This window comes from Primulina tabacum, chromosome 5 (assembly GCF_025594145.1).
Source record: "Primulina tabacum isolate GXHZ01 chromosome 5, ASM2559414v2, whole genome shotgun sequence".
Lineage (NCBI taxonomy): Eukaryota > Viridiplantae > Streptophyta > Magnoliopsida > Lamiales > Gesneriaceae > Primulina > Primulina tabacum.
Genome location: NC_134554.1, coordinates 11,058,475 through 11,072,007, shown reverse-complemented (window position 1 = coordinate 11,072,007; position 13,533 = coordinate 11,058,475). Strand labels below are relative to the sequence as shown.

General features: G+C 33.8%; 2 protein-coding genes across 3 annotated transcripts; one reads left to right on the top strand and one right to left on the bottom strand.

The window, feature by feature from the left end:
* Positions 1-2,865: 2,865 nt before the first annotated feature.
* LOC142546485 (protein HEAT INTOLERANT 4-like) lies at positions 2,866-8,207 on the top strand. The gene is made up of 13 exons (XM_075654226.1): positions 2,866-3,143; positions 3,456-3,494; positions 3,581-3,634; positions 3,786-3,849; positions 4,204-4,262; positions 4,919-5,043; positions 5,126-5,185; positions 5,858-5,916; positions 6,927-7,006; positions 7,150-7,188; positions 7,307-7,369; positions 7,487-7,663; positions 7,854-8,207. The coding sequence occupies exons 1-13, from the start codon at positions 2,967-2,969 to the stop codon at positions 7,899-7,901; spliced, it is 1,044 nt and encodes a 347-aa protein (XP_075510341.1). The 5' UTR covers positions 2,866-2,966; the 3' UTR covers positions 7,902-8,207.
* Positions 8,208-8,257: 50 nt separating this feature from the next.
* LOC142546484 (protein CPR-5) lies at positions 8,258-12,700 on the bottom strand. 2 transcript variants are annotated; one of them, XM_075654224.1, is made up of 5 exons: positions 12,316-12,700; positions 10,717-10,794; positions 10,374-10,409; positions 9,489-10,253; positions 8,258-8,960 (listed from the first exon to the last, which is right to left on the bottom strand). In XM_075654224.1, the coding sequence occupies exons 1-5, from the start codon at positions 12,649-12,651 to the stop codon at positions 8,433-8,435; spliced, it is 1,743 nt and encodes a 580-aa protein (XP_075510339.1). In that variant the 5' UTR covers positions 12,652-12,700; the 3' UTR covers positions 8,258-8,432. The 2 variants fall into 2 exon arrangements, with proteins under 2 accessions (XP_075510339.1, XP_075510340.1); XM_075654225.1 differs by having other exon boundaries at positions 10,738-10,794; positions 12,316-12,699.
* Between the last annotated feature and the right edge of the window lie 833 nt (positions 12,701-13,533).

Here is a 13,533-nt window from a genome sequence, read left to right as displayed (position 1 = left end):
AGCTTTGGAGTTTGGATGGATATTTAAAGCATGAGCAGCCTACATAAAGAAATTAACTGGAATAAGAGCAAACTTAATATGTGATGATATATTTTAGAGATAAATACATTGTATATGATTAAATCCTCACATACAATTACTCAAACATATACATGAGAGTTGAATTTCAAAATTTAATTGAGTGAGTCTTCACACAAAGATATTAAAGATTGTGTTGATAGCATTGGCAGAAGAGACGTTAAACATTATGTAGATTGTGAGGTTGCGACCTACAATCAAGAGTATACTAGGATTTTTAATTAGGCAAAAGATAAGTTCTAAGTTGAAATGAATTTATACAAAGAGTTGTATAAGTCAAAATCTTCTAGTGGATTCTTCCCGATGGTAAGAATGGGTGATGCTGGATCGGTTTCTACGAAGGATTATTTTGAATATTTTTCGCTTGGTTTGAAAAGCAAACTCGGTTTAATTCATCGGTGTTCAATATTTCAAGAACTGACTATTGTAGCTCAATGATTATTTTTCAATCGATCCTATCAAATTTATTGCTCCCATGAGAAATTTGCAGTGACTTTGAAAGACGAAAATGACGTACGTAACATAATAAATCCTCATTTGTGTTTGAAGATGAGCATAATTGATTTGAGGGCATCAAATAAATTTTAAAAGATTCGAGGTAGTAAAACTTTTGCGTAATGAATATATGTTGACACATCAATATGTCATTCAAGTGTTGGATGCATAATGATTTTGATTGAAAACAAGTTAGGATGTATGGGTCGGTTCATACTAATTGGATATCACTCGAATCAGTACTCAAGTTATACAATTGTCGTCAATATGAGACTACATGTATATCATTGTAAATATTTCTTAACAATGTTTTATTGATATATAAATCATTATATTGTGTTGAATCATATATTCTCTCACACATAATAACCACCTATAATCAGCCATTTGTCATTATTGGGTGATTATTTCGCATAAGGATAAATAGGTACCCCGTTATTAACAATTAATATATGAAATAGGGTAATAAGTTATGGAATTAATTATATTCATACTACTTTGAAGATACAAAATCTAAACATATTTGTGTAATAAATATTCATTGACACATCAATATGGAATTCACGTGTTAGATACATAATGATTTTGATTGAAAACAAGTTAAGTCATGTGGATTGGTTGATACTAATTGGACATCGCTTGAATCAATGCTTATGTTATATAATTTTCATCCATACGAGACTACAAGTGTATCGTTGTGCTAAAGATTTCTCAACAATGTTTGATTGATTCATACACCACTGCATTGTATTTAATCATATATTTTTCCACACATATTAACCACATATAATAACACATTTTTCATTGAGGAATGATTATTCAACATAAAAACAACTTGGTACCCAATATGTGATTATTATACACAAGACAACATGATACCAAATCAATACATGAAATAGGGTAATATGTTCAAGAACGAACTATATTCATACCATTTTTAAGATCGAAGATACAAAATCCAAACATATTTTCGTGATGAATGTCTATCGACACATCAATATGACATTTAAGTGTTAGATGCGTAATGATTTTGATTGAAAACAAGTTAAGTCGCATGAGTTGATTCAAACTAATTGGATATAACTTAAATCAGTAATCAAATTATACAATTGTCATATTTATGAGACTTTCATGTGTATCATTGTACTAAAGATTTCTTAACGGTATTTGTTTGGTCCATACATATTTGTATTGTGTTCATACCACTTTTAAGTTTGAAGATACAGAATCCAAATATATTTGTGTGATGAATGTTCATTGATACATCAATTAACTTTTAAGGTTGAAGATACAAGATCCACTTTTAATGTTGGAGATACAAAATCCAAACATATTTGTGAAACTTTTAAGGTTGGAGTTACTAATTATTCCAAATAAGGGTAATGTGATGCTTGATTATCACATGATAGTATCTGAAATAGAACAATTTATGCTTGAATTGACTAACTATACTCATACCTTATTTAAGTGAAATGTACAAATTAAAAACGTAGAACAATAATTAGTGTGCAGTTAATATGACAAAACATTGTTTTCCAAAATGAAATACATCCTCCAATCTGAATACACATTAAAAGTAGGACTCAATCCCTATACATCCACCAAAACACACACACACACACACATATATATATATACACGATGTGTTGTCCATCAACAGTGTCAACTTTCGTAACTACTAACGAGGTGCCACTCATATGTTAGATATGATAAAACATATCTAAATTAACATCTAATAGACGAATGACATCTCATTAGTTGGTACAGAGATTGTCACTGAATAGGGATGCCAAAATTTGATATAACACGACAAACCAACCCGGTTTGACCCGAAAGAATCAGGTTTGAGTTTGGGGTTTTCGGGTTCAGGTCAGATCGGGTTAGACCCGATATCTGACCTGAAAAAGTAATCGGTTTCGAGTCAACCCGGGTTGGCTCGAAAATTATAATTTTTTTAAAATATATAATTATTAAATATTGGCTTCATTATGCTTAAAAAAAAATTGTTATATATTTATATCATAAATTTTATCATTTAATATATATTTTATACTTTTTTATTTCAATTATTTTGATTAGTTCAAATTTAAATAATATAGAGAAACTTTGTTATTATGTGCATAAATGAAAATATTATACTTTTTTAATTTTTGTTTAATTATTTTAAAAAAACAAAATTAAAATCAAAACCAAATTGAGTCGGATTGAATTGAGTTCGGAGTTTTTGGGTTGGTCGAGTTCCGGTCGAACAATTTTTTAATAATATATATATGTATATGTACACGCGTTCACGACCACATCAGTTGTTTCCGCCATACCATTTCTTCTTTCTCAAATTCAAAAATTTGGATCTCTCCGAAAACCCTATCTCATTTGTTAGAAATTTCCTTGCGATGGGGAGAGGTACGAAGAGGAAGACATCTCACAAAAGCGACTTGCTGGAGAAGCCCAGCGAGCCGCCTCTGCAGAAAAATCAGCACGTCGAGCCGACCAACAAAGGTCGCCCTAAACGATCTCGAGCTTCCAACCCCCAAGTCGTGCCAGAGTACTTCCCCGAAAAACGTAACTTGGTAAATATGCAATTACCTAATTTTATGCTCGTGTTTATTTGGCTAAATGATTTTACTATCTGCTCTTTGCTACACCTTTATTTTTTGCGCTACACGTCTGTAGCTTATTGATTTCTTTAGTAATGTGATTGATTTTCGTACAAATTCAAAGGCAGACGGTAATGTTGCGGTTATAAAGTTCTAATTAAATTGCTTGGATAATTTTCAGTAAATTGGGTTGAATTTTGAATCATTGTGTGTAAAGCTGTTATTTTGGGGTAACTATTTGGAACTGCGGTGTTAATGTTAAGTTTTTGTGCTAATCTTTCGCAGGAAGACCTCTGGCAACAAGTTTTTCCTGTTGGCACCGAGGTTAGAAAATAATTTATAAACTTTGGTGGTTATAATAAATTTTCATGCTAATCTAGCTATAGTGACTTTGATGTTTTGATGATCAGTGGGATCAGTTGGACATGGTTTATCAGTACAAATGGAACTTTTCTAATTTAGAAGTGAGTTACCCTATTTTTTGCCGTACTATCGCTATTTTCCCTGGTATAAAATGTACATTTGTTCGTCTCTGGAATTGGTGCATCAAAAATGTGGAAATTAGACTTAGAAGACAAGTAGAGAAGTTGAGTTATAGTGTTGATATTGTGGCAGGATGCATTTGAAGAAGGTGGGGAATTGTACGATAAAAAAGTCTACCTCTTTGGCTGTACAGAGCGTAAGTCCCCTTCTTCTTTTTGTGTTGAAAATATCATATGTGATTAATGTCTCTCTCTCTCTCTCTCTCTCTCGCATTTAAACTTTATGTTTTTTTTATAATTCGAATGAGAGCTTTTATTGTGACCAGAAGGACTTTTCTGGCAGGAGTTCAGTGTTTGGCAGTCCATGAACATGTTTTTACCACTTTACTTTGTTTTGGTCGTAGATGTTACTTGCTTCACTTGCATCTTACTTCAATGCAATCAAAGGCTTTTTAAGATAGCCTGTGTTTTTAACTGCTGTTTAATAGTATTTTCTTTATAGCCATGTTTGTACTCTCAGATGATTGGGTACTTGCTATCTACTTTTGCAGCTCAATTGGTCTCATTTCAAGGTCAAGGGAAAGTTACAATGATACCTGTTGTTGTTGCCGTAAGCCCTGAACTTTCTTTTGTATAATGACGATTGGCAATTAACCATCCTATGGCACTTTGTTTTTCACTGTTCTTTTTTTGAATTGTCTGATTGATCATACTTAATGTAATTGATTGGGTGTTGCTTTGATGAGATACTTTTAAGTGTTGACTTTACACACAATCTCTACACTCCATACATTCTCAGTGGATGGTTTGTGCTTCGCTGCACTTGCCTTTATGAGTTAAGTTACCATGTATTTTGAACACTGCCATCAATTTCAACGGTAGTTCTAATATCTCCTTTTGAAAGCCTCAAGTTTATTTTATTTTGATTTCTGGTTCAATTTTTATTGTTATGTGGCGTTATTTTTCAAACAATGAATCTTAACGATTTAGACCTTCGGTATTTTGAGTTTTGCTTGGAATTCTTTTGTATTGTGTATTACAGTTTGCTGAATGGCAGGAAGGTGTACAAACAAGTTTGATAATGCTACCTAGGATGCACATTTTGTGTGTGGTATTAGTTCTGTTATGCCATCAGAAGATGAAGTTGTGTTATCATAGTATGTTTTAACAATGTGAATTGAAGTGTTGGCTGTTGCGTTAAACACTTTTCTATGTGATATTCGTAGCACTTACTGTTTTTTTCATGAATATGTTAAATTTGAACAGGTGGTATCACCTTTTCCTCCTTCTGACAAAATCGGGATTAAATCAGTTCAGAGGGAGACTGAAGAAATCGTGCCAATGAAGCAGATGAAAATGGACTGGGTTCCATATATTCCATTTGAAAATAGGTCTTTAATCGTCATTGATTCTGTTACCCGGTGCTTTTCTTCTTCAAACTGTAGAAACCTATTTAATTTCATATGGTCACAGGGAATCTCAAGTTGAAAGACTCAAATCCCAAATTTTCATTATGAGCTGCACTCAGAGAAGGTATGCTATATTACCTGTTTTCCCTTCTTTCTATGTACTTGGTTGAAGAACTAGATGTTTTGTGTTTGCGTTTTTTATTTGGCCTGCCTTTAGTAATCTATTCTGTCAGGTGTGAATAGGAAATGTCAATTAATCTCATTGACACAGTAAGCTACTAAGCTTATTCAGTTTGCGCATTTTTTTACATTTTTGGTGCAAAAATTGTTTATTGTCTTAAATGTCTATCTTCTTTTTGAATTCTAGTTTTTTTTAGTCATTTATCTATGGACAGTCCAAAAGTTTTTCATGTTATTTGAATATTACAAGGAGTTTTCTAATGCCATGAAATTCTTTTGCTGTTGAAACTGTAGCAATTTTCAATACAAGAAAGGCATAATAGCAATCAATTCTCTCAAACCTTAGGATGATGATGGTTTCATACTCATTTGTTTGATGATACATTTGATGTTGGGTGAGGAATAATCTACGGGGTTTTACTAAGAATAAGCTTGAAAAACCGGCTTCCTTGATTGCTCTCAGATTATCATTCTCTTCCAGTTGAACTAATTCCTTCATCTAAATTAAGTGTAGGCTAATCAATTTGGGAATATGAAGAAAAACATGGTGCAGAGGGATCAGATAAAAGGACCTCATCGAACTTTTAACATTCATTCTGAAAGTTATTTATTGCAGGGCAGGTTTGCGGCAAATGAAGGTTGAGCGCTTGAAGAAGTTCGAGTACTGCTTGCCCTGTGAGTGAACACAGCGCCCTTTTCCTTCAACTAAATGTCCTTTGCTTATATGTTGCATTCTGTTACTCTCATGGTTATGGGGCTTTTTACTTTTGTAGTCTCTGCAGAAACTATGTAAAAAGAGTGCCTTACATTTTTAGTTGATTTCTTTATTGGATTTTGTTAAACAATAGACTCCAGGGGAAAAAAAGTCTGAGGTTTGCTTGGACTGCATATGTCATGGTTGGTTCCACCGACACTACAGATGGGATGAAGTTCTTTGTCTTTTCAGATGCGCTGATCTAGAGCCTGATTGAGCTATAATGACAAACACAATGGGCTATTGTAGAACTGCTTCAATATATTTTTACGAGGCGATATTTTGTTGATTGAAAGAGTTTAAAGTTTAAGGACAAGATATGAATCATTGGCCCCTTTCTTCCTTTGATGATTTTATCTAGCTATATGTGACGGCAAGGCAATGCACACATTGTCCAATTGCTTGTTAGCAATACTTACCTCCTCATATTCCTTTTCTGAATATATGCAGTGAAACTGGTGGTTCCAGATTCATCACTAGCTCTACAAAACACAACCTTGAAAAGTCACATGCATACCTTTTATACCCAAAAAATTTTTTAGATAGAGCTATTTCTTAGCCTTTTTCCTTGTCAGAATTAGACACGCATAAGCTGCAAGTGTTGAAACAATAGATTTCTTTATGATTAGTTGTCTTGTAGATCAGCAGTTGCTGCTTATTTTTTCTTATATGTAGTCAAGATTGATTATTTAACAGTTAAACCCTTGCAACAAACTCAGCACATTCACTCAAGCTCTATTCCCTGTCCTGCTTCTCTATTGGGATGCTTTCCGGTGCAATCTAGAAAAAATCAACACATTATTTTATGTTTAGTTAATGAACACCGTTGTTCTTAGAATACAGATTGCATCGTGATTTAGTAACCATGTCGATGTTGCTTCTGGTTTCACTTACTGAAATTTATGTTACGTTACATCTCATCTTTGGGCAGACTTCTACCAGCCTCTTCAGGAAGATGAACTTGAACAGAGCACAGTGGTTCAAATCTTGTTTCCTATTGACCCAAAACCGGTAAGTTTCTAATGCTAATACCAGCATGAATGCTCATCTAGGTGACAATTAAGAAGCCAATGTTCAGAATCTTCAGATGATGCACATAGGTTGGATTATTTAATGGCTGCAACAAACTAACATAGTTTGAACTATGTGTCCAGGTTTTCTGTGAGTTTGACTGGGAACTTGATGATTTAGAGGTATATCTGCTAATTGTGTTCATCTTTTGGATGTTTTTGGTTCAATTTCCAAAACAAGTGCATTAGTTGATTTGAATATAACCAGAAAATTCCTGACTTGATTGGTAAAACTGTTCAGGAGTTCTCTGATAAGCTTATTGAGGAAGAAGAATTATCTACAGATCAGAAAGAACCTTTTAAGGTAATTTCTCGTAAATTCCCTTAAAAAAACATATTCTTAAATATGTGAACATGGTTCATATCCCAAATATTAAAGTTCCTTGTACAAGGAAGACCAGTCACTTGGTTTTTTGTATAGAATTTTGTGAAAGAGAAAGTCCGAGAAGGTAAAAAAGCTAATCGTGAGGCCAGGGAGGCACGTAGAAAGGCATTGGAGGAAATGAGTGAGGAAACAAAGGCCGCTTTTGAGAATATGAAATTCTACAAATTCTATCCTGTATCTACACCTGATACTCCTGATGTATCCAATGTCAAGGTGAATAACTACTGTTATTATTATTGTTTGTGTTGCTCCATGTGTTTTGTTCCCAAGGAACTTTTGCTTTGGGTGGGAAGCTTCAATTCATGTCTGAGCTTTATGTTTTCACAAAGAAATGAAAAACTACAATGTTTGAACAGTTCAGGATAGAATCTGACGGATTATGTGTTTGAAACCTTCCTTGCAGGCACCATTCATCAATCGATACTATGGAAAGGCTCACAAAGTCATGTGACGTTCCAAGGACAAATTCTGGACGTGACGTAACTTACCTTATTCAAAACTCGCGCTTCCAAGGTTTATGAAGCTGCACCATTCCCCAATATGGTTCAATCATCCGAGACCAAGCGCAACCTGTGGAAACGATTTATTCAATTCTTGAGATATGTACCGTGATCAGGGTTATTTTTGAAGGTAGATTTTGCAAGAAACGAACTTCTTGCTACACTGGTTGTAGAAATAATCAAATTTCATAATGATGTGAGCGAAATGAAATCAACCGAAACAGCTACATTAAGGCGGGACAGGTTGGGAACTTGAAGGGTCGAGTCAACGCATTGTCCTCGACACAATCCATGCTTCAAAAGCATAAGCACAAACAGATATCGACTTGAAGAGAAGTCGATAGATTACGTTTCATATATACATCCAGAAAACCATATACGTCCAGAAAACCAGATGATTTATACATGAAAAGCTCACACATGATGCAATGTAATCTGGTGGTCACGTATTTAAATTACAATCTGGAAAGTTCAACAAATCATCAATGAAATTCATCATTGAAAGCCACAGCCAGAGACGAAAAATGATCGATCCATTCCCAAAAGCTTGCAAAAGGCATCAAACCACACAACAGCGGCAAAGATAGCAGAACTGAATAAAAAATCAGCCTCCTTGCCCAATACGGTAACATAGTTTTCTCTTCCAAACTTTCAACGGCAGTAACAGGCCCATTTAGAGCAACGAACAGAGTTGAATGAAACACATTTGAGAAGAAATGCAATAAGCATATAGCCTCCCAATAAATTAACCAGTGGTTCCCACTACCTCCTAAGGTGTCGATGCAAAACTTTCCTGCATAACCACAGCCGACGCCTAAGAGTAACACGATGAAAGTAATGGGCATTGTCTGATGTGTAGTGGATGATCGCTGGATAAGTAAAAACGTGATTGCCCCAATCAATATGATGCCAAATAGCATGCGACTTAATACTTGAATCTGGCATCTAAAAATCTGCAGGCCAGAGGTGAAAGTTGACATGGATGTTGGCATCCACCAAGACTTGGATTCCTGGAACAAAGAAGAGTTGATATTTATCTCAGAAATAAATTAAACAAAAAATACAGAATCATGAATACTGTTGAGTCGTTGAAAACCATTATTCATAGCATTTAACATGTGCTCTCTCAAACAAAATAAATGAACCCTTGCACCAGCCAACTGTAGAAGAATGAAAATTAAAGAGATTGATGTGATGATAAAAAAGATAGATTTTACTTGCTACCTCAATGGATAAACTTTTTTTAGTCAAGTGGTCGCGTGGTGTAAAAAAATGTTTAAAAAAATTTCAAATAGCTAGCTATATTAGCATTGAAACAAATGTGAAATCCCCACATCCCCCCACAACAATTCTGGTCTAGAAAAGAACAATCTGCCAAAATTAAATTAAATTAAATTATAGCTTAACTATTGTAAGCCCTTTCACATGGTTTTAAGCTTACATAATTAAGGCATTGCAAATACCAGAATTGATATGTCATACTAACACTTAAGTAATGGGATCAAATGATATGGCAAAGAGTAAGAGTATGATATTACCTTCGGCGGAGAGCAAGATTCAGTAATCTCAGTTATTCTTCTGTGAGAATAAACATAAGTTCCATATGCGAGGGCAAACAACATGATGATCAGACCAGAAACAAGAAAGTCCAAGCATTTCCTGAGCAGCTCCGTTTCTCTTGTGTCTCGTAATTGAGTTTTAAATTTTTCGGCTTTGAAAGATGCCTTAGAGAAACCCATTGATAATTTCCATCTCTCGAGGAAATTTGAATCAGAATTGAGAGATAGTTGTCTTTCTTTGAGTTGCAACTTTTTCATGATAAGACCAATCTCGAATGTCTTCAGGTCATTAGAACGTGTTTGCTCCATTACAGATTTTTCTACAGTGCTCAGCATGGAAAATTTATTTATTGAAGGATTAGATGGGCTAGTGATTGTGTAAGCACCAGGCAATAGCTGCTTTATCTGTTCATCATGCAGAGAATTGACAAGCTGCCGATTCATCAAATCCATCTGGGTATTATCTTCCATCTGCTCACTAGTGAGGTATGATCCCTCAATTCTGGTTCTAATGGAAAATGATTCAAATCCATCATTATTATCAGAAGAGCGTGTAGAATCTTCTTTTCCGTCAAGTGATAATGGTGTTCTTGCTGCAGAACAAGAACTCTCTCTAAATCGAGCTTTTTGGCGTGTTTCTTCAGCATTTTGCGACGATTCCTTGATTAATCTCAGAGTCATCAATGTACTACGGAAAGATTTTTCGAAGTTCGTCACAAAACTATCAAATTTGTTTCCAAAAACCTGCTTTCAGACAAGCAATCAAAGGGATAAAAAACACAACCTTGACTAGGTCAAATTGAAAGAGACTAGTGGAAATCAAACCACACTATCAGAATCAGCACAAATCTAGATTAGGCTTACATTTGATAAAGACTCTCTGACTGCCAAAATACAGAGCTGCGAGCAGGGAGACGAGGAATGTCAACAAATGTATACAGGAAATAAGGCAGAAAGAGAATATTTCAGTACGCAAAATGATTTTTAATTATCCTTTAAAAATTAAAGGTTTGTTTTGCCTAAGTATATCAAGGAACACCTCAAATTTGTTTCCTGGTTTAATTGGTCTTAAGCTGGAAGAAATCAACCAGACAGATTTTTTCAGATCTGTTGGCTAGATGTCCTTGAGCAAACTTAAAAAATGATTTTAGAATATAAATACCCTTCTATATTAAGCTTAAGAAGCAAATAGCTAATAAAACCATACTGAGAAAGGTAGAAAACGTACACCTGACAGATAATCATCAGAAATCTTCTCTCCACTAGCATTTTTTCTTTCCAAAACCTACAATAAGCAAGGCTAACACTTCATATTTCAAATTGAAAATATGAAGAAAAGCGCATAACAATCCAATCAATGATTTGGCAAAAGTACAGATGATGGCCTGAAATTTTCAGAAGTAACAACAGTCTTCAAAGTCAGGGTTAAGTGCCTAGAGAAAGTACATCAAAGAATCATTCAGCAACAGAAAACATATATCAAGGAATCACTTAACAGAAATGGAAATGAAACGACCAGCATAATTCAAGGTTAATATTACCAACAGACAAATGTCATTTGAATAAGTACATTTCTTGAAGAGTTTATCACACTACATCACAGAAAAAAGTCCACAAACATATGATGTGGGGTGGAGGGAGCGGGAATAATAACTTACATGAGCTGTTTCATTCTCTCAATAGTCGCAACATTATCACATAAAAGTGACTTCATTCAAGCCAACTATGGATAACACAAGATGAAGTTCAATGAGATTTCATTAATTCAAGAAACTATAACACTCAACTTGAACAAATATATTATAACACGAAAAGTGTATGCTTTTTGTTAACATTTGGTTGTGATATTTTCCCCTACAACACAAAAAGTTTCATATATTTTTGAAGTGGTGCTTCTATATGACTTTTTGAATATGGTGCAATATATAATTAAGTGTGTTGAGTAACAAATATACGAAAAGATAAATCACTTCAATGATTGGTAAAAAATCAGTAAAAATAGTGTTTGAATGTGTAACATTAATAGATTTTGAATAAATTGATTTTTATTGTGGAATATCGGTTTGATCGAAAATAGATTCCATTTCTATTCTTATGGAAAGACCACCCAATGAGAGCCAATTATAGAATTTCCCTGACAAAACCCCTTTGAACACAAGAAAGGCGCTAAAAATATAACCCTTACCTGATTTGTAACAAACCACTCCATCAACAAAAGTTTATGCATCAATAGTTTTCAATACAATAAAAGCTGAAAACTTTTCACGATATCATCTAATAAAAAGTTCACCAAAGGACACACACACACATCAACTAATAATTCCATGGCTTAATTCTCCAAGAAATCGGAAAACTCGTTAAAAAAAAACTACCCACAAAAAATGCATACTAGCAGAAAATCAGGCAAACCCTCTCCAAAAAAGTTCAAAATTTTCCACAAAACTGAAAAAATACGACGAAATCCAAATGGATACTCGTACCTCTAATCAGTGTACTCACATAAACTAAAGCATCGTCGCTAAAGTTCAAATTTTATGACATAAAACAAACACCGAAAAAGGAATCAACTTAAATAAAAAATTCCCTCAACCAGTGTACCCAACGAACTCACCTTCACTCAAAATCCAAAATGAATAAAGTGTACCCAAAGAACTCACCTTTACTCAAAATCCGAAATGAACTCCCTAAAGTCCATTTTTTGGATGAAAAACGAAAGAGAAAAGGGAGACATGTACATAATGAATCAAAATTATCAAGCAATAAAAAATTCCAGGACATGAACAAGAAAAGAAAAAAATCCAAAAACCTGAGCAACTACAGCAGCGATAGACATTCCAAGAGGAAGGCCAAGCGCATCGACATCCCTAGGGCCGACACGTTCCCGGGTCGTCGTTGATCCAACCCGGATCCTTTTCGCGTTTCTAAAAATCTTGAAGCCATTTTTCGAAGACAACGTTGCAGAGACGCAATTGTTAGAGGAAGCAGACGACGCTGATGATACCGAGTCAGAAGCTAGCTTTTTCTTCTTTTTCGTTTTTCTACAGGAAATGGTAGAGCCGTTAATTGCCGTCGATTCGCCGGCGCCGCCTTGTATTTCAGCTACCGCTTTAGGATGGTGGCGTCGGACGAGAGGGGCATCCATGGGAAATCACGTTGTAAAATGTCATCGTAGGAAAAAAAATGAAGAAATGTGGATGCTTTGATTTTCCTAGGTCCCTGTACTTTTAATAAATGTATTTTTGGTCCCATGGGAAAATCTCCGACCTTTCAAATCTCATTTTCATCCCTCGACACTTTTTCTGGTTACTTAAATACTCTTTTGATCTATTTATATCAGATTAGTTTAAGTCTTTACTTTTAAAAATTTAAATTTAAAATTACGAGTTAATTTTTTTTTTCAATTTTTTATGAATACAAATTTGTGTAATTACCCAATTAAAACTCTTTGGACTATCACACTTATGAAAAAGGTTAAATACAATTTTTTTTAAAAAAAAATTAAGCAGATACACTTAATTATTAATGATTTGCTAAATTTAGAGATTATTTTGATTTCATGGTGTTATACTCAAACAATAGAGAGCGGTTTAGTATATAGCTTCGATATTTAGAAGGCGCGGACGATTTAATAATTTTTTCTCAAAAATAAAATTGAAGAAAACGAACTAATATTCTATTAAATAAGTATTCAATTTTAATACGAGGAAAAGGATAAATAAAAACTCAAATTTTTACTAATCAAAATTTTGACCCAACATATTTTAAATTTTTTTTATTTTACTAATTTAACGTATAACGAACAATTAAGTTGTACAACAATTTATTATTGTTTATGTTTTTTTTTAAATGTATTTGATATTTTTCTCATAAGTATGACTGTCTATATAATTTAAATGTAATAATTATACAAGTTTGTATCTATATAAAATTGACAAAAAAAATATTTGAGTTTCCAAGAATAAAATTTATTCTTGTACAATTAAATATTTAAATTAATTTTACATAGATAAATGTTAAAAATATA

Coding starts and splice junctions, on each gene's coding strand:
- LOC142546485 (XM_075654226.1), top strand. CDS start 2,967: ATGGGGAGAGGTACGAAGAGGAAGACATCTCACAAAAGCGACTTGCTG. Junction 3,495..3,580: donor TTTTTCCTGTTGGCACCGAG/GTTAGAAAATAA, acceptor TTTGATGATCAG/TGGGATCAGTTGGACATGGT. Junction 7,189..7,306: donor GGGAACTTGATGATTTAGAG/GTATATCTGCTA, acceptor AAAACTGTTCAG/GAGTTCTCTGATAAGCTTAT.
- LOC142546484 (XM_075654224.1), bottom strand. CDS start 12,651: ATGGATGCCCCTCTCGTCCGACGCCACCATCCTAAAGCGGTAGCTGAA. Junction 10,795..12,315: donor TCGCTGCTGTAGTTGCTCAG/GTTTTTGGATTT, acceptor TGCTTATTGTAG/GTTTTGGAAAGAAAAAATGC. Junction 8,961..9,488: donor AATCTTGCTCTCCGCCGAAG/GTAATATCATAC, acceptor TCTTTGTTCCAG/GAATCCAAGTCTTGGTGGAT.